The 21,392-nt window shown below is 42.6% G+C and overlaps 1 protein-coding gene across 1 annotated transcript in view; it reads right to left on the minus strand.

The window, feature by feature from the left end:
- LOC139584186 (unconventional myosin-Va-like) overlaps positions 1–20,858 on the minus strand; it is a 42,462-nt gene extending 21,604 nt beyond the window's left edge. The window contains exons 1-12 of the mRNA XM_071415742.1: positions 20,674–20,858; positions 19,577–19,687; positions 17,171–17,342; positions 8,442–8,586; positions 8,089–8,245; positions 7,670–7,813; positions 7,248–7,329; positions 4,784–4,891; positions 4,352–4,458; positions 3,549–3,814; positions 3,227–3,308; positions 1,791–1,931 (exon numbers count right to left, since the gene is read on the minus strand). Of these exons, the coding sequence (XP_071271843.1) occupies positions 1,791–1,931; positions 3,227–3,308; positions 3,549–3,814; positions 4,352–4,458; positions 4,784–4,891; positions 7,248–7,329; positions 7,670–7,813; positions 8,089–8,245; positions 8,442–8,586; positions 17,171–17,342; positions 19,577–19,687; positions 20,674–20,700 (1,542 nt within the window). The 5' untranslated portion in view covers positions 20,701–20,858. The remainder of the gene's footprint in view (positions 1–1,790; positions 1,932–3,226; positions 3,309–3,548; positions 3,815–4,351; positions 4,459–4,783; positions 4,892–7,247; positions 7,330–7,669; positions 7,814–8,088; positions 8,246–8,441; positions 8,587–17,170; positions 17,343–19,576; positions 19,688–20,673) is intronic.
- Positions 20,859–21,392: the final 534 nt, after the last annotated feature.

The following is a 21,392-nucleotide window of genomic DNA, read 5'->3' on the forward strand; positions in this document are numbered from 1 at the left end:
ATAAAGGATTAAAAAAATATATGGAGACTGCCTTAGAGCTGGCCATCTGACCAAACTGAACAACTGGTCAGCGAGGACCTTGGTCAGGGAGCACCTTGGTCAGGGAGCATCTTGGTCAGGGAGGACCTTGGTCAGGGAGGACCTTGGTCAGGGAGCATCTTGGTCAGGGAGGACCTTGGTCAGGGAGCATCTTGGTCAGGGAGGACCTTGGTCAGGGAGGACCTTGGTCAGGGAGGACCTTGGTCAGGGAGCACCTTGGTCAGGGAGGACCTTGGTCAGGGAGGACCTTGGTCAGGGAGGATCTTGGTCAGGGAGCATCTTGGTCAGGGAGGACCTTGGTCAGGGAGCATCTTGGTCAGGGAGGACCTTGGTCAGGGAGCATCTTGGTCAGGGAGCATCTTGGTCAGGGAGGACCTTGGTCAGGGAGCATCTTGGTCAGGGAGGACCTTGGTCAGGGAGGACCTTGGTCAGGGAGCACCTTGGTCAGGGAGGACCTTGGTCAGGGAGGACCTTGGTCAGGGAGCATCTTGGTCAGGGAGGACCTTGGTCAGGGAGCATCTTGGTCAGGGAGGACCTTGGTCAGGGAGGACCTTGGTCAGGGAGCACCTTGGTCAGGGAGCACCTTGGTCAGGGAGGACCTTGGTCAGGGAGGACCTTGGTCAGGGAGCACCTTGGTCAGGGAGCACCTTGGTCAGGGAGCACCTTGGTCAGGGAGGACCTTGGTCAGGGAGGACCTTGGTCAGGGAGCACCTTGGTCAGGGAGGACCTTGGTCAGGGAGCATCTTGGTCAGGGAGGGGACCAAAGAACCCAATGACCACTCTGACAGAACTACAGAGTTCCTTGTCTGAGATGGGAGAACCTGTCAGAAGGACAACAGTTTCTACAGCACTTCACTGGAGAAAACCAGGCACAGCTCATCACCCATCTAACACCATCCCTACCGTGAAGCATGGTGGTGGCAGCATCATACTATGGGGATGCTTTTCAGCGACTGGGAGACTGGTAAGGATAGAGGGAACAATGAATGGAGCCAAATACAGGCAAATCCTAGATGAGAACCTGCTTCAGAGTACAAACGACAGACTGGGGCGAAGATTTACATTCCAACAGGACAATGACCCCAAGCACACAGCCAAAGCAACGCTGTAATAGCTTCAGAACAAGAATGTGAAAGTCCTTGAGTGGCCCAGACTTGAATCCCATTAAATCTGTGGAAAGGTTTGAATATTGCATTTCACCGCCACTCCCCATCAACTTAAAAGAGCTTGAGAAAATCCCCAAATCCAGATGTGCAAAGATGATAGACATGCCCAAGATGACTCAAAGCTAAAATCGCTGCCAACTTTGCTTCTACAAAATATTGACTCAGGGGTGTGAATACTTAGATAAATTACATTTTCGATAAATGTGCAAAAATGTCTAAAAACGTGTTCACTTTTTATATCATTACAGGGTATTGTGATGTCATTACAGGGTATTGTGATGTCATTACAGGGTATTGTGATGTCATTATAGGGTATTGTGATGTCATTACAGGGTATTGTGATGTCATTACAGGGTATTGTGTGTAGATGGGTGAGAAGAAAAATAATAATAATAATTGAATTCAGGTTGTAACACAACAAAATGTGGAGTAAGTCAAGGGGTATGAATACTTTCTGAAGGCACTGTATGTGTGGAGTAGACTTTAAAGAGTCAACTCCCCCCTTCTGTCTTGGTGTTCCACAGGGATCCATTCTAGGACCTCCATCATTATTATTTGTGTGTGTGTGTGTTTATTTCGTGTTACTTTGCACTCCTCATCCAGCAGGTCCAGGACCCCCATCTTGGCCTCGATGAGGTTGATACAGGGATGGTTATCATAGAAGTCTATCAGAGTCCAGGGAATCTCCTCCTTCATGTACTCCTCCTGCTCCAGCTTGAACACATGCTGCAGTGAGAGAACACAAGCTGACCTCTGACCTAACGGTTCAAACAGACAAGAATGACAAAGGCAGAGAAACAGCTGACATGTAAAAGCCTAAATCCCAAATCAAGCCCTAGCCCCTATACCCTAGGTACTTGAGGAGATTTGAGAGGTTTATGCAATATGGCAACATGGTATAACACAGGGCAAGATGAAGCTTTCACCATATTGCTTAAACCTATCCAATCCTCTCAGATCTAGGAGTTTGATTTTGGATTGATGGTGGCCTCTCATAAAGATAATCTGAACAAGCTTGTTCAATCAGAGAGAGAGAGAGAGAGAGAGAGAGAGGTAGAGAGGTAGAGAGAGACAGGTAGAGAGAGACAGGTAGAGAGAGACAGGTAGAGAGAGAGAGAGAGAGAGAGAGAGAGAGAGAGAGAGAGAGAGAGAGAGAGAGAGACAGAGAGAGACAGAGAGAGACAGAGAGAGAGAGAGAGGTAGAGAGGTAGAGAGAGAGAGAGAGAGAGAGAGGTGGAGAGAGAGAGAGGTGGAGAGAGACAGGTAGAGAGAGACAGGTAGAGAGAGAGAGAGAGAGGTGGAGAGAGACAGGTAGAGAGAGAGAGAGAGAGAGAGAGAGAGAGAGTAGAGAGAGAGAGGTAGAGAGAGACAGGTAGAGAGAGAGAGAGAGAGAGAGAGAGGTAGAGAGAGACAGGTAGAGAGAGAGAGAGAGAGAGAGAGAGGTAGAGAGAGACAGGTAGAGAGAGAGAGAGAGAGAGAGAGGGGTAGAGAGAGACAGGTAGAGAGAGAGAGAGAGAGGGAGAGAGAGAGAGGATAGAGAGAGAGAGAGAGAGAGAGAGAGAGAGAGAGAGAGAGAGAGAGAGAGAGAGGTAGAGAGAGAGAGGTAGAGAGAGAGAGAGAGAGAGAGAGAGGTAGAGAGAGAGAGAGAGAGAGGTGGAGAGAGACAGGTAGAGAGAGAGAGAGAGAGAGAGGTAGAGAGAGAGAGAGACAGGTAGACAGGAAGAGAGAGAGGTAGAGAGAGACAGGTAGAGAGAGAGAGAGAGGTAGAGAGAGAGAGAGAGAGACAGGTAGAGAGAGAGAGACAGGTAGAGAGATAGAGACAGGTAGAGAGACAGGTAGAGAGAGAGAGAGACAGGTAGAGAGAGAGAGAGACAGGTAGAGAGAGAGGTAGAGAGAGAGAGAGAGAGGTAGAGAGAGAGATAGAGAGCGAGAGAGCGACAGGTAGAGAGAGAGAGACAGGTAGAGAGAGAGAGAGAAAGAGACAGGGAGACAGATAGACAGGTAGAGAGAGAGACACCTACCATGTTAAACTGCTGTTGAAGCTTCTCGTTGGCATAGTTGATACAGAACTGCTCAAAGCTGTTGATGTGAAACGTTTCAAACCTGGGGGGGAAAACAGGAAATGAAACATGACTAAGGTCAAGAGACCATTTATACACTGAGCGGACAAAAACATTAAGAACACCTGCTCTTTCCATGACAGAATTGAGGCTGTTCTGAGGTCACATGGGCGGGGGTGCAACTCAATATTAGGAAGGTGTTCTTAATGTTTTGTACACTCAGTGTATATTCACGATGTAAACACCAGAACACATCACTGACCCCCACCACCACCACACCTACCCATAGATGTCGAGAACCCCAATGAAGGAACGCTGTTTGACAGCAGAGCGCAGAGTCTCATTGATGTGGTCCACGATCCAGCTGAAGAGTTTAGCGTAGATGTGTTTGGCCAGCGCGTCCCGTGCGTTGACCGCATGCACTTTGGAGAGGGGCTTAACGTAGGTCTCCGTGGCAGTCTTCAATTTCCTGTGGCACAGCCAATGAGACATGTCCTGGTAGGCCACGCCCATCAGCTCACAGAACACCGTCAGGTGACTATTGTCAGGCTGCAAGGACACAACAATATATAATAACATAAATGATAACATAATACCCCAAACATAACATGAACATCAGTTTGGGACAAAGGGCTGGTTTACTGGACACAGATTAAGCTTAGTCCTGGACTAAGTACCACTTTCAATTGAGATTCAGTGGACCAAAAAAAAAATGAATACGATTTTCCATTGAGTGTGTTTTTTTAGTTCAGGACTAGGCTTTAAAAAAAAATCAGTGTCTGGGAAACCATCCCTAACATAAAAGGGCCAGCATTCCATGCAAAACCAACATAGAATTGGCAGCATTGTTGTACTTTCAACAGCCCCTTAGGCTAACACTCTGTGATGCCTTGTACGGCATAGCTCTACGCTGACAAGGGAAATGTGCAGGACAGTCCTGTGAGAATAGAAACGTGTTAATAATAGCTTCTTAAAGAGCTCCCTATTTCAATGCCTATACAGGACCCATAGAGCTAGATTAATGTAATGCTTTATATAGGGGAAAGGGGTGCCATTTTTGGGACATAGAGTCTGTTTTGAACTCACCAGGATGTTACTGCTGTCTGCCGATCTCTCTTCCACCTCCACGTTGCCAAGGTGAAGCAGAGCGGCCAGGATTTGGAAAAGGTCCATTTGGTACGTTTCATTGATTCCTGAAAAAAAAAAAAAAAAAGAGAGAGAAGCTTTTAGTGGCGTCTCTAGTGACGACAAACGGGTTTAGTGTGGCCCTCCACCAGGCTCAACCCTGCTTGGCTGTCTTCAGATGCAGACCAGTAGTTACTGCTGGCAAACAAACATTTACAGGCCAACGTGTGCCGAATTAGACTTGAATATAGAGTAATAGATAGCGAGACAAATGGAATTGCTGAAAAAACTACAGTCAACAAATATGTTTCATGATCATTTTATTTCTGTACAACCACAGTTGCTGGTATAATATTTGCTTGGGGGTATAATTTCGCTATTATACTAACTCACCTAACAGTGAGAAAGCCTTCCGGGTGCTGCACATCTCTTTGGCATCGTCTACTCCCTCTATGACAGGGCTACCTCCCTGGTTGGTACAGTGGAAATCATCAGCGTTACCTGCAGACAGGAAACCATACACAACAAACAACGGCCTCATGTCAATCTACCTGCCATAGCTTTCCTATGAATCAAACCATTCAGACATGTTTATGGAGCCTGCAATGAGTTAGCATGATAGTCTGATCTGGGATCAGGTTTTTGCCTTGTTTTGGATGCATTTCATGATGGATATTCCATCGAACCACTCTGTGTGGAAACATGTTCCTTTCACACATAAGGGAATAGCTGCACACAATGGTTTGATGTTCTGTTGCCGTGACAGCAGCATTCCACGCTCTGGATGGAAGCATGACTTTCTGTTGCCGTGACAGCAGCATTCCACGCTCTGGATGGAAGCATGACTTTCTGTTGCCGTGACAGCAGCATTCCACGCTCTGGATGGAAGCATGACTTTCTGTTGCCGTGACAGCAGCATTCCACGCTCTGGATGGAAGCATGAGTGGTAAGATTATAGAGAACAAAAAAACAACTTTTGTTTACTCAGAGGAATACTCTTCTATATTCATGTATATCTTGACTGCCCAACCCTGTTCCTGGGGAGATACCCTCCTGTAGGTTTTAACTCCAACCCTGTTCCTGGGGAGATACCCTCCTGTAGGTTTTAACTCCAACCCTGTTCCAGGAGAGATTCCCTCCTGTAGGTTTTAACACCAACCCTGTTCCTGGGGAGATACCCTCCTGTAGGTTTTAACTCCAACCCTGTTCCTGGGGAGATACCCTCCTGTAGGTTTTAACTCCAACCCTGTTCCAGGAGAGATTCCCTCCTGTAGGTTTTAACACCAACCCTGTTCCTGGGGAGATACCCTCCTGTAGGTTTTAACTCCAACCCTGTTCCAGGAGAGATGCCCTCCTGTAGGTTTTAACACCAACCCTGTTCCTGGGGAGATACCCTCCTGTAGGTTTACACTCCAACCCTGTTCCTGGGGAGATACCCTCCTGTAGGTTGTAACTCCAACCCTGTTCCTGGGGAGATACCCTCCTGTAGGTTGTAACTCCAACCCTGTTCCTGGAGAGCTATCCTCCTGTAGGTTTTCACTCCAACCCTGTTCCTGGAGAGCTACCTTCCTGTAGGTTTTAACTCCAACCCTGTTCCTGGAGAGATTCCCTCCTGTAGGTTTTAACTCCAACCCTGTTCCTGGAGAGATTCCCTCCTGTAGGTTTTAACTCCAACCCTGTTCCTGGAGAGATTCCCTCCTGTAGGTTTTAACTCCAACCCTGTTCCTGGAGAGATTCCCTCCTGTAGGTTTTAACTCCAACCCTGTTCCTGGAGAGATACCCTCCTGTAGGTTTTAACTCCAACCCTGTTCCTGGAGAGATACCCTCCTGTAGGTTTTAACTCCAACCCTGTTCCTGGAGAGCTACCCTCCAGTTAGTATCTTGTGTGACCACCATTTGCCTCATGCAGCGCAACACATCTCCTTCTCATAGAGTTGATCAGGCTGTTGATTGTGGCCTGTGGAATGTTGTCCCACTCCTCTTCAATGGCTGTGCGAAGTTGCTGGATATTGGTGGGAACTGGAACACGCTGTCGTACAAAACATGCTCAATGGGTGACGTGTCTGGTGAGTATGCAGGCCATGGAAGAACTGGGACATTTTCAGCTTCCAGGAATTGTGTCCAGATCCTGGCGACATGGGGCCGTGCATTATCATGCTGAAACATGAGGTGATGGTGGTTGATGAATGGCATGACAACGGGCCTCAGGATCTCGTCACGGTATCTCTGTGCATTCACATTGCCATCGATAAAATGCAATTGTGTTCATTGTCCGTAGTTTATGCCTGCCCCATACCATAACCCCTCCGCCACCATGGGGCACTCTGTTCACAACGTTGACATCAGCAAACCACTCGCCCACATGACTCCATACATGTAGTCTGTGGTTGGGAGGCCAGTGGGACGTACAGCCAAATTCTCTAAAACAACGTTGGAGGCGGCTTATGGTAGAGAAATTAACATGAAATTCTCTGGCAACAGCTCTGGTGGATATTCCTGTAGTCAGCATGCCAATTGCACGCTCCCTCAACTTGAGACATCTGTGGCATTGTGTTGTGTGACAAAACTGCACATTTTAGAGTGGCCTTAGATTTGTCCCCAGCACAAGGTGCACCTGTGTAATGATCATGCTGTTTAATCAGCTTCTTGATATGTCACACCTGTCAGGTGGATGGATTATTTTAGCAAAGGAGAAATGCTCACTAACAAGGATGTAAACAAATTTGTGGATAAAATTGGAGAGAAATAAGATTTTTTGTGCGTATGGATCATTTCTGGGATCTTTTTATTTCTGCTCGTGAAACATGGGACCAACACGCGTGCTGCGTTATATTTTTGTTTAGTGACAGAATCATACCTAACTGGAGAGTTTTGAACTCAGGAAGGTGTGAGGAGGCACACAGTTGGTAGAAGATATGGTAGTTCCTCTCTTCGGTAGCCTGCAATGACAACAAAGTGTATAATCAAATCGAGTTTTAAAAATAAAACAAGACTGGCAGTGGCACACGGCCTCTTTCTCTTCAGGAATGTGTTTGTTAGAAAATCCTAAAGCCCCATAATTCATTAGGAAGAAGAGGAACGAGGACATCTCAGCTGTAGCAAAAAAAAAAAAAACTGACTCCCCAGTCAACATACAGCGAAGAATTCCTTTTACAGATGACAAACTTACAAAACGAGGTCCTGTTGAGTAGGTATGAAACAGTTTGCTACGGTTTGCCCTAAAGAACACACCCTGAACTCAAGCCACAACCAAATACAGTCCATGTTATTGGACCTCACCTGAAACACCACTCTAGATTTCTCCAGCAAGTACGTTCTCATGTTGGCTCCGATGATGTGATAGTTTTTGTCGAAGCCAATCTCGATGTACTTCCCAAAGCGACTGCTGTTGTCGTTTCTAGTCGTCTTTGCATTCCCGATGGCCTAGAGGGGGGAAAAAAACAGAATGAACGAGCTCCGGGTATCATTTGGGTAGTTGGCTACAGACAAGTAGATCTGGGCCATGTTCAGCAGGGCAAAACGTTGTAGAACTTCCCGATAGATATACTGTATATCCTGTAGAAACAAACATGCCATTGACGTGTAGTCAGCTCGATCTGAAAACTCCACAACATTTTGCCTTTAACTTACAACAATGATTTCCCCTTCTAGGATCAATAAAGTTTACTGAATTGAAAGAAGACCTGTGGTCTCTTTACCTCCATGATGGGGCTGGAAGCCAGCACTCTCTCCTCCACATTAGCCTCGCTGGAGGACCCGCTGACTGTAGCGAAGTATCTCATGGCATACTTAGCAGAGACTGTTTTACCAGCCCCAGACTCCCCACTCACGATGATGGACTGGTTCCTCTGATCTCTAGAAGAAGAAGAAGAACAAGTTATTTTGAAAAAGTGCATTGTTTCCCCCCCCCAGCCTTCCTTGAAGTAATCACTGATGTGGCATGATTGGACAGCTGAAAGCCATGTGGTGGAGGCCTTAACGTCACCTGTCCAATCATGTCAAGAGAGGAAGGAAGCACAGGCCACGACATTCAGCTGAGTGATTGACAGACCTGGCCATCTGTTTGTAAGCCTCCTCTGCCACAGCGAAGATGTGAGGGTCCATATCTCCCATGTTCTGTCCACTGTAGGCGTTGATGATGTCATGGTCATAGATGGGAATACTCTCATAGGGGTTGATAGCAACCAACACGATGCCTGAATGAATTCACATCAACGAATCAGTGACATGATAAATGAAAGCACACACACACACACACACACACACACACACACACACACACACACACACACACACACACACACACACACACACACACACACACAAGAATTTCAAACATTTCAAATAGCCCAGGTCTGATAGCAGTTAACAACAAATGTTTTTCCAGATACAGAAATAAATTCAGAACAATATGACAACAATGATCTAATTTCCACATTAAATTTCCCGATAAACTCTGCAGCTCCACCACAAGAGCATGTTTACAGCAGTTAGAACAAGCATGTTTACAGCAGTTAAAACAAGCATGTTTACAGCGGTTAAAACAAGCATGTTTACAGCAGTTAGAACAAGCATGTTTACAGCGGTTAAAACAAGCATGTTTACAGCGGTTAAAACAAGCATGTTTACAGCAGTTAGAACAAGCATGTTTACAGCGGTTAAAACAAGCATGTTTACAGCAGTTAGAACAAGCATGTTTACAGCGGTTAAAACAAGCATGTTTACAGCGGTTAGAACAAGCATGTTTACAGCAGTTAAAACAAGCATGTTTACAGCGGTTAGAACAAGCATGTTTACAGCAGTTAAAACAAGCATGTTTACAGCGGTTAGAACAAGCATGTTTACAGCGGTTAGAACAAGCATGTTTACAGCGGTTAGAACAAGCATGTTTACAGCAGTTAAAACAAGCATGTTTACAGCGGTTAGAACAAGCATGTTTACAGCGGTTAGAACAAGCATGTTTACAGCGGTTAGAACAAGCATGTTTACAGCGGTTAGAACAAGCATGTTTACAGCGGTTAGAACAAGCATGTTTACAGCGGTTAGAACAAGCATGTTTACAGCGGTTAGAACAAGCATGTTTACAGCGGTTAAAACAAGCATGTTTACAGCGGTTAGAACAAGCATGTTTACAGCGGTTAGAACAAGCATGTTTACAGCGGTTAAAACAAGCATGTTTACAGCGGTTAAAACAAGCATGTTTACAGCGGTTAGAACAAGCATGTTTACAGCGGTTAGAACAAGCATGTTTACAGCGGTTAAAACAAGCATGTTTACAGCGGTTAGAACAAGCATGTTTACAGCAGTTAAAACAAGCATGTTTACAGCAGTTAAAACAAGCATGTTTACAGCGGTTAAAACAAGCATGTTTACAGCGGTTAGAACAAGCATGTTTACAGCGGTTAGAACAAGCATGTTTACAGCGGTTAAAACAAGCATGTTTACAGCGGTTAGAACAAGCATGTTTACAGCGGTTAGAACAAGCATGTTTACAGCGGTTAAAACAAGCATGTTTACAGCGGTTAAAACAAGCATGTTTACAGCAGTTAAAACAAGCATGTTTACAGCAGTTAAAACAAGCATGTTTACAGCGGTTAGAACAAGCATGTTTACAGCGGTTAAAACAAGCATGTTTACAGCGGTTAGAACAAGCATGTTTACAGCGGTTAAAACAAGCATGTTTACAGCAGTTAAAACAAGCATGTTTACAGCAGTTAAAACAAGCATGTTTACAGCGGTTAAAACAAGCATGTTTACAGCGGTTAAAACAAGCATGTTTACAGCAGTTAGAACAAGCATGTTTACAGCGGTTAAAACAAGCATGTTTACAGCAGTTAAAACAAGCATGTTTACAGCGGTTAGAACAAGCATGTTTACAGCGGTTAGAACAAGCATGTTTACAGCGGTTAGAACAAGCATGTTTACAGCGGTTAGAACAAGCATGTTTACAGCGGTTAAAACAAGCATGTTTACAGCGGTTAGAACAAGCATGTTTACAGCAGTTAAAACAAGCATGTTTACAGCAGTTAAAACAAGCATGTTTACAGCGGTTAGAACAAGCATGTTTACAGCGGTTAAAACAAGCATGTTTACAGCGGTTAGAACAAGCATGTTTACAGCGGTTAAAACAAGCATGTTTACAGCAGTTAAAACAAGCATGTTTACAGCAGTTAAAACAAGCATGTTTACAGCAGTTAAAACAAGCATGTTTACAGCGGTTAGAACATGCATGTTTACAGCGGTTAAAACAAGCATGTTTACAGCGGTTAGAACAAGCATGTTTACAGCGGTTAAAACAAGCATGTTTACAGCAGTTAGAACAAGCATGTTTACAGCGGTTAGAACAAGCATGTTTACAGCGGTTAGAACAAGCATGTTTACAGCAGTTAGAACAAGCATGTTTACAGCGGTTAGAACAAGCATGTTTACAGCAGTTAGAACAAGCATGTTTACAGCAGTTAGAACAAGCATGTTTACAGCAGTTAGAACAAGCATGTTTACAGCGGTTAGAACAAGCATGTTTACAGCGGTTAGAACAAGCATGTTTACAGCAGTTAAAACAAGCATGTTTACAGCAGTTAGAACAAGCATGTTTACAGCGGTTAGAACAAGCATGTTTACAGCGGTTAGAACAAGCATGTTTACAGCGGTTAAAACAAGCATGTTTACAGCGGTTAGAACAAGCATGTTTACAGCGGTTAGAACAAGCATGTTTACAGCAGTTAAAACAAGCATGTTTACAGCAGTTAAAACAAGCATGTTTACAGCGGTTAGAACAAGCATGTTTACAGCGGTTAGAACAAGCATGTTTACAGCGGTTAAAACAAGCATGTTTACAGCGGTTAGAACAAGCATGTTTACAGCGGTTAGAACAAGCATGTTTACAGCGGTTAGAACAAGCATGTTTACAGCGGTTAAAACAAGCATGTTTACAGCAGTTAAAACAAGCATGTTTACAGCAGTTAAAACAAGCATGTTTACAGCAGTTAAAACAAGCATGTTTACAGCAGTTAAAACAAGCATGTTTACAGCGGTTAGAACAAGCATGTTTACAGCAGTTAAAACAAGCATGTTTACAGCGGTTAGAACAAGCATGTTTACAGCAGTTAGAACAAGCATGTTTACAGCGGTTAGAACAAGCATGTTTACAGCGGTTAGAACAAGCATGTTTACAGCAGTTAGAACAAGCATGTTTACAGCGGTTAAAACAAGCATGTTTACAGCGGTTAGAACAAGCATGTTTACAGCGGTTAGAACAAGCATGTTTACAGCGGTTAGAACAAGCATGTTTACAGCGGTTAAAACAAGCATGTTTACAGCGGTTAAAACAAGCATGTTTACAGCAGTTAGAACAAGCATGTTTACAGCGGTTAGAACAAGCATGTTTACAGCGGTTAGAACAAGCATGTTTACAGCAGTTAGAACAAGCATGTTTACAGCGGTTAGAACAAGCATGTTTACAGCGGTTAGAACAAGCATGTTTACAGCAGTTAAAACAAGCATGTTTACAGCGGTTAAAACAAGCATGTTTACAGCAGTTAAAACAAGCATGTTTACAGCGGTTAAAACAAGCATGTTTACAGCGGTTAAAACAAGCATGTTTACAGCAGTTAGAACAAGCATGTTTACAGCGGTTAAAACAAGCATGTTTACAGCGGTTAAAACAAGCATGTTTACAGCAGTTAAAACAAGCATGTTTACAGCGGTTAGAACAAGCATGTTTACAGCGGTTAAAACAAGCATGTTTACAGCGGTTAAAACAAGCATGTTTACAGCAGTTAAAACAAGCATGTTTACAGCGGTTAGAACAAGCATGTTTACAGCAGTTAGAACAAGCATGTTTACAGCGGTTAAAACAAGCATGTTTACAGCAGTTAAAACAAGCATGTTTACAGCGGTTAAAACAAGCATGTTTACAGCAGTTAGAACAAGCATGTTTACAGCAGTTAGAACAAGCATGTTTACAGCGGTTAAAACAAGCATGTTTACAGCGGTTAAAACAAGCATGTTTACAGCGGTTAAAACAAGCATGTTTACAGCAGTTAGAACAAGCATGTTTACAGCAGTTAGAACAAGCATGTTTACAGCGGTTAAAACAAGCATGTTTACAGCGGTTAAAACAAGCATGTTTACAGCAGTTAAAACAAGCATGTTTACAGCAGTTAAAACAAGCATGTTTACAGCAGTTAAAACAAGCATGTTTACAGCGGTTAGAACATGCATGTTTACAGCGGTTAAAACAAGCATGTTTACAGCGGTTAAAACAAGCATGTTTACAGCGGTTAAAACAAGCATGTTTACAGCGGTTAAAACAAGCATGTTTACAGCGGTTAAAACAAGCATGTTTACAGCGGTTAAAACAAGCATGTTTACAGCGGTTAGAACAAGCATGTTTACAGCAGTTAAAACAAGCATGTTTACAGCGGTTAAAACAAGCATGTTTACAGCGGTTAAAACAAGCATGTTTACAGCGGTTAGAACAAGCATGTTTACAGCAGTTAAAACAAGCATGTTTACAGCAGTTAAAACAAGCATGTTTACAGCGGTTAAAACAAGCATGTTTACAGCGGTTAAAACAAGCATGTTTACAGCGGTTAAAACAAGCATGTTTACAGCGGTTAAAACAAGCATGTTTACAGCGGTTAAAACAAGCATGTTTACAGCGGTTAAAACAAGCATGTTTACAGCGGTTAAAACAAGCATGTTTACAGCGGTTAAAACAAGCATGTTTACAGCGGTTAAAACAAGCATGTTTACAGCAGTTAAAACAAGCATGTTTACAGCGGTTAAAACAAGCATGTTTACAGCGGTTAAAACAAGCATGTTTACAGCGGTTAAAACAAGCATGTTTACAGCAGTTAGAACAAGCATGTTTACAGCAGTTAGAACAAGCATGTTTACAGCAGTTAAAACAAGCATGTTTACAGCGGTTAAAACAAGCATGTTTACAGCGGTTAAAACAAGCATGTTTACAGCAGTTAAAACAAGCATGTTTACAGCAGTTAAAACAAGCATGTTTACAGCGGTTAAAACAAGCATGTTTACAGCGGTTAAAACAAGCATGTTTACAGCGGTTAAAACAAGCATGTTTACAGCGGTTAAAACAAGCATGTTTACAGCAGTTAAAACAAGCATGTTTACAGCGGTTAAAACAAGCATGTTTACAGCGGTTAAAACAAGCATGTTTACAGCGGTTAGAACAAGCATGTTTACAGCGGTTAGAACAAGCATGTTTACAGCGGTTAAAACAAGCATGTTTACAGCGGTTAGAACAAGCATGTTTACAGCAGTTAGAACAAGCATGTTTACAGCGGTTAGAACAAGCATGTTTACAGCGGTTAAAACAAGCATGTTTACAGCGGTTAGAACAAGCATGTTTACAGCGGTTAGAACAAGCATGTTTACAGCGGTTAAAACAAGCATGTTTACAGCGGTTAGAACAAGCATGTTTACAGCAGTTAGAACAAGCATGTTTACAGCGGTTAAAACAAGCATGTTTACAGCAGTTAAAACAAGCATGTTTACAGCGGTTAAAACAAGCATGTTTACAGCAGTTAGAACAAGCATGTTTACAGCAGTTAGAACAAGCATGTTTACAGCGGTTAAAACAAGCATGTTTACAGCGGTTAAAACAAGCATGTTTACAGCAGTTAAAACAAGCATGTTTACAGCAGTTAAAACAAGCATGTTTACAGCAGTTAAAACAAGCATGTTTACAGCGGTTAGAACATGCATGTTTACAGCGGTTAAAACAAGCATGTTTACAGCGGTTAAAACAAGCATGTTTACAGCGGTTAAAACAAGCATGTTTACAGCGGTTAAAACAAGCATGTTTACAGCGGTTAAAACAAGCATGTTTACAGCGGTTAAAACAAGCATGTTTACAGCGGTTAGAACAAGCATGTTTACAGCAGTTAAAACAAGCATGTTTACAGCGGTTAAAACAAGCATGTTTACAGCGGTTAAAACAAGCATGTTTACAGCGGTTAGAACAAGCATGTTTACAGCAGTTAAAACAAGCATGTTTACAGCAGTTAAAACAAGCATGTTTACAGCAGTTAAAACAAGCATGTTTACAGCGGTTAAAACAAGCATGTTTACAGCGGTTAAAACAAGCATGTTTACAGCGGTTAAAACAAGCATGTTTACAGCGGTTAAAACAAGCATGTTTACAGCGGTTAAAACAAGCATGTTTACAGCGGTTAAAACAAGCATGTTTACAGCGGTTAAAACAAGCATGTTTACAGCGGTTAAAACAAGCATGTTTACAGCAGTTAAAACAAGCATGTTTACAGCGGTTAAAACAAGCATGTTTACAGCGGTTAAAACAAGCATGTTTACAGCGGTTAAAACAAGCATGTTTACAGCAGTTAGAACAAGCATGTTTACAGCAGTTAGAACAAGCATGTTTACAGCAGTTAAAACAAGCATGTTTACAGCGGTTAAAACAAGCATGTTTACAGCGGTTAAAACAAGCATGTTTACAGCAGTTAAAACAAGCATGTTTACAGCAGTTAAAACAAGCATGTTTACAGCGGTTAAAACAAGCATGTTTACAGCGGTTAAAACAAGCATGTTTACAGCGGTTAAAACAAGCATGTTTACAGCGGTTAAAACAAGCATGTTTACAGCAGTTAAAACAAGCATGTTTACAGCGGTTAAAACAAGCATGTTTACAGCGGTTAAAACAAGCATGTTTACAGCGGTTAGAACAAGCATGTTTACAGCGGTTAGAACAAGCATGTTTACAGCGGTTAGAACAAGCATGTTTACAGCGGTTAGAACAAGCATGTTTACAGCAGTTAAAACAAGCATGTTTACAGCGGTTAAAACAAGCATGTTTACAGCAGTTAAAACAAGCATGTTTACAGCAGTTAAAACAAGCATGTTTACAGCGGTTAAAACAAGCATGTTTACAGCAGTTAAAACAAGCATGTTTACAGCGGTTAAAACAAGCATGTTTACAGCAGTTAAAACAAGCATGTTTACAGCGGTTAAAACAAGCATGTTTACAGCAGTTAAAACAAGCATGTTTACAGCAGTTAAAACAAGCATGTTTACAGCGGTTAGAACATGCATGTTTACAGCGGTTAAAACAAGCATGTTTACAGCGGTTAGAACAAGCATGTTTACAGCAGTTAAAACAAGCATGTTTACAGCGGTTAGAACAAGCATGTTTACAGCGGTTAAAACAAGCATGTTTACAGCGGTTAAAACAAGCATGTTTACAGCAGTTAAAACAAGCATGTTTACAGCGGTTAAAACAAGCATGTTTACAGCGGTTAGAACAAGCATGTTTACAGCGGTTAAAACAAGCATGTTTACAGCGGTTAGAACAAGCATGTTTACAGCGGTTAAAACAAGCATGTTTACAGCAGTTAGAACAAGCATGTTTACAGCAGTTAAAACAAGCATGTTTACAGCAGTTAAAACAAGCATGTTTACAGCGGTTAAAACAAGCATGTTTACAGCAGTTAAAACAAGCATGTTTACAGCAGTTAAAACAAGCATGTTTACAGCAGTTAAAACAAGCATGTTTACAGCAGTTAAAACAAGCATGTTTACAGCGGTTAGAACAAGCATGTTTACAGCGGTTAAAACAAGCATGTTTACAGCGGTTAAAACAAGCATGTTTACAGCAGTTAAAACAAGCATGTTTACAGCGGTTAAAACAAGCATGTTTACAGCGGTTAGAACAAGCATGTTTACAGCGGTTAAAACAAGCATGTTTACAGCGGTTAGAACAAGCATGTTTACAGCGGTTAAAACAAGCATGTTTACAGCAGTTAGAACAAGCATGTTTACAGCAGTTAAAACAAGCATGTTTACAGCAGTTAAAACAAGCATGTTTACAGCGGTTAAAACAAGCATGTTTACAGCAGTTAAAACAAGCATGTTTACAGCAGTTAAAACAAGCATGTTTACAGCAGTTAAAACAAGCATGTTTACAGCAGTTAAAACAAGCATGTTTACAGCGGTTAGAACATGCATGTTTACAGCGGTTAAAACAAGCATGTTTACAGCGGTTAGAACAAGCATGTTTACAGCAGTTAAAACAAGCATGTTTACAGCGGTTAGAACAAGCATGTTTACAGCGGTTAAAACAAGCATGTTTACAGCAGTTAAAACAAGCATGTTTACAGCGGTTAAAACAAGCATGTTTACAGCAGTTAAAACAAGCATGTTTACAGCGGTTAGAACAAGCATGTTTACAGCGGTTAAAACAAGCATGTTTACAGCGGTTAGAACAAGCATGTTTACAGCGGTTAGAACAAGCATGTTTACAGCGGTTAAAACAAGCATGTTTACAGCAGTTAAAACAAGCATGTTTACAGCGGTTAAAACAAGCATGTTTACAGCAGTTAAAACAAGCATGTTTACAGCGGTTAGAACATGCATGTTTACAGCGGTTAAAACAAGCATGTTTACAGCGGTTAGAACAAGCATGTTTACAGCAGTTAAAACAAGCATGTTTACAGCGGTTAAAACAAGCATGTTTACAGCGGTTAAAACAAGCATGTTTACAGCAGTTAAAACAAGCATGTTTACAGCGGTTAGAACATGTATATTTAAGGTAGAACATTTTGAACGTAGGTCAGAATGTCAGGACACAGACTTCTGAATATATGATCGACACTATCTATATTACCTCGAACGGAACTGGCAGTCCTGTGAACGGGACTCCAAAGTCTACAGTGAGTCACCAGAACAGAGTTAAAGCCTTTAGTTTTTACCCGCAAACACGTGTAGATGGACTTGGGAGTGTGAGTGTCTCTTTACCACAGTACGTGTAGATCATCTTGGACTCCACGAAGCGCACTTTGAGATTGTGTAGTACTGCTGGTTCGTGGAGGTAGCTGAGAGCTGTCAGGTCATTCTCCCCCACCAGGATATCAGGGTTCCTTAGCGGGGGTAAACTGTTGGTCTGGGGGTCGATCTTGTGTTCCACATTCTGGAAGAAAACACAGCAGCCAGATGAACACAACACCTCAAAAAATAACAATAACGTATATATACACTGCTCAAAAAAATAAAGGGAACACTAAAATAACACATCCTACAATCAGTGTTGCTTCCTAAGTGGACAGTTTGATTTCACAGAAGTGTGATTGACTTGGAGTTACATTGTGTTGTTTAAGTGTTCCCTTTATTTTTTTGAGCAATGTATATATATATATATATATATATATTCACTGGACAAGCACTGGAAATTAGTGCAAGCTTATGTCGGATGGTGCAATGTATCTAATATGGGTTGTTTATTCAACGTTGGAATTGTAAACAGTATGCCTTCTAATTAATTAAAGATTCACTATGCAAAAAAAAGTGACATATTGTAGCATTAAATACTGAACTCCTTTATAGTGTAATTAGTCTGTCCTTCATGCATCCATTTCAATAGAGTGTTAAAATGGTGATTCTCTTCTGCCCTCTTCTTCCACTATTTCAAAAACGGTGCTTTTTACTCCCAAGAGTTTTCTGTTGCACAGCAGCTGACAGTTCAAGTTGAGGCATGTGATCCATGTACTTCAGGTATGGAAATAAGCCCAAGATGTTATCTGAGTGGTTGGGCAGAAGAGAATCACCATTTTAACCCTCTATTTAATGGACGCATGAAGGACAGGCTAATTACACTATAAAGGAGTTCAGTATTTAATACTGCAATATGTCACTTTTTGGGGGGGGGGGCGACCTGATGAAATTCACATAGAAATGTGGATTATAGATCTGTCATTCCCATTGAAAACAAGTCTAAGAAGGTAGATCTGTTCTATGTGCGTTATTTGTATGTTTCTCGTTAAGTTTTTTTTTTTTGGCGTCTTTTACGTTCGGTTTTATACTCCAGCTTCAAACAGCTGAAAATACAATAGTTTTGGTGATGGAAAATATATTTCACAGCGGTTTAGATGGTACAATGATTCTGTACACTATACTTGCTCGTTTTGTTACATAAACTGAAATTAGGCAAACTATTAGAATTTTAGCAACCAGGAAATGGCAGAGTGATTTCTGCATAGTGAATCTTTAATTAATTAGAAGGCATACTGTATACAATTCCAATGTTGAATAAACAACCCATATTAGATAGATTGCACCATCCGACAAGCACCGTAGGTGTTGTGACCTCTTACGTTTCAGTCCCTGTATCTAGCTTGATCTAAACATCTAATGTTTAGGCTACTTATGAACATGTGTGTCCAAAACAGTAGCTGTAATGTGACGCCTTCACTTACTCAAGCCAAGGTGGTAGCTAACTTTAGCAACATATTTTTTAGGCTGAAGTAAATGTATCAACTAGGTACATGAATAAAACAGGATAACAATTATTTACAATATGGATGATACTGTGGTGGGCAAGTCCTCAGAATGTAACAGCCATAGTCAAAACCCTGCCCCTGTTTTTATCCAAATGTTACTTCTTTCTATTCCAACGAGACCCATCTCTCCACCCCTCCAGACCCAGAGACCCATCTCTCCACCCCTCCACCCCTCCAGACCCAGAGACTCATCTCTCCACCCCTCCAGACTCATCTCTCCACCCCTCCAGACCCATCTCTCCACCCCTCCAGACCCAGAGACCCATCTCTCCACCCCTCCAGACCCAGAGACCCATCTCTCCACCCCTCCAGACCCAGAGACCCATCTCTCTACCCCTCCAGACCCATCTCTCCACCCCTCCAGACTCATCTCTCCACCCCTCCAGACCCATCTCGCCACCCCTCCAGACTCATCTCTCTACCCCTCCAGACTCATCTCTCCACCCCTCCAGACTCATCTCTCCACCCCTCCAGACCCATCTCTCCACCCCTCCAGACCCAGAGAACCATCTCTCCACCCCTCCAGACTCATCTCTCCACCCCTCCAGACCCAGAGAACCATCTCTCCACCCCTCCAGACCCAGAGAACCATCTCTCCACCCCTCCAGACTCATCTCTCCACCCCTCCAGACTCATCTCTCCACCCCTCCAGACTCATCTCTCCACCCCTCCAGACTCATCTCTCCACCCCTCCAGACCCATCTCTCCACCCCTCCAGACCCATCTCTCCACCCCTCCAGACCCATCCCTCCAGACTCATCTCTCCACCCCTCCAGACCCATCTCTCCACCCCTCCAGACCCAGAGACTCATCTCTCTACCCCTCCAGACCCATCTCTCCACCCCTCTAGACCCAGCTCCTCTCTCACTGTGCCATCCTCCAGCTGTAGACACAGAGCCCTGTCTCCAGGAGTGTAGTCTTTGGTGAGCTCTGCTGGCTTCCATGCCTCCACAGCATCTGGGAGCCAGACCCGGGCATACTGAGGGACAGAGGGACACTGGTTAATGCACGGACATGTCAACAACATATAGCTACATCTATGACTAAAAAGTGACAGGTCCTAGATATGGCTAGGCAACATAGTGACATGTTTTAGTATGATCTAGTCTAATTGTACAGAGGGAGTAGAGGGACACAGGTGAATGCATAGAAATGTCAACATAACGAAAATGTTGCACTACTGCTATCCAGAATAGATTCAGACTCTATGCTTGCTTACAGCTACACTCGGGTCTTACGCGAGCTAGTTTTTTTAGCCAGTCGTTCAAACTTCTCGGTGTAAGAGTTTGGATAATGGGACAATTCAGAGTATAACTGATTTCTCCTTCCTGGATTGCGGTACATTTTCCCAGCCATATTTTGCGCCGGCTCTGCAGTGTCTTAATTTATACAGGAAGTTTGTCCGAACCGAGTGCAGCTGTAAGCAAGCAGACAGTCAGAATCTATTCTGGTAACACAACTGCATTCTAGTCTAATCTAAATGAGCAATGCCATTTTTTTTTTTTTGTGACCATTCTCTTCGAAGATACAATCTAATATCACTATGGATTAGATGCCAACTTTACTTAAATCAGTCAATACTCATCATTGACATTTCTCACGAACAAAATCCATTGACGTGACTAATAACTTTATAATCTTGATGCAACTCACAAAGTAGTTGAGGAACGCTCAACTCCATTGTCTTAAATCGATGCGATATACACGGAGTAACTTTAACTTTCCACAGCTGTTTCATCACTCATCACTGTCTGTGGCACAGTTATTGTTGACATGTTGCAAAAAGTCTATCGCAATGACCTGACGTTACATGAAGGCACACAAATTAACTGTGAGAACAAAACTGAGGCCAATGTTGATAAAATAGCGTAACTCCATTTAACTGTTATCTGTATCAGTAAATGATCCTATAGTCCTACGAATTTACATGCCACTGCCAGCTACCTACTAATCATATTAGCCTACCTTGGAGTATAGTTCAGAAGCTGCCATCACAGTCAATATGCTTTATATCCAATCTTCACTTTGGCCTCTGTCTCTTCATTTGCGACCCAGTGAATAAATATAAGAATATAAAGGAAAAAGTAGCGGAGAGAGAGAAAGTAACGGCTACGTGCCGACAGGAATCTCCATACTTCTTCAAGTGTGAAGTCTCTGTGCATTATGGGTATATCTATTCCGCGCGTCCGGTGGCTGTTGCCTTGAAAGGTGAGTGACGCGTACCTCCTTGTGGCTGCTTGGCTTATTACATATTACATTATAACATTCAAACATACACGCATCATCAGCAACCACAGTTAATCAAGTCACTGAAACCCTTAACAAAGAGCTGCCGTCTGTTTTGGAATGGGTGGCCAGTAATAAACTGGGCCTTGAACATCTCTACAACTAAGAGCATTGTATTTGGTACAAATCATTCCCTAAGTTCTAGACCTCAGCTGAATCTGGTAATGAATGGTTTGGCTGTTGAACAAGTTGAGGAGACTAAATTACATTACCTTAGATTGTAAACTGTCATGGTCAAAACATATAGATTCAATGGTTGTAAAGATGGGGAGAGGTCTGTCCATAACAATGAGATGCTCTGCTTTTTTGACACCACACTCCACAAAGCAAGTCCTGCAGTCTCTAGTTTCATCTTATCTTGATTATTGTCCAGTCGTGTGGTCCAGTGCTGCAAGGAA

The sequence above is a fragment of the Salvelinus alpinus genome, chromosome 9 (genome assembly GCF_045679555.1).
Source record: "Salvelinus alpinus chromosome 9, SLU_Salpinus.1, whole genome shotgun sequence".
NCBI classification, from domain to species: Eukaryota; Metazoa; Chordata; class Actinopteri; order Salmoniformes; family Salmonidae; genus Salvelinus; species Salvelinus alpinus.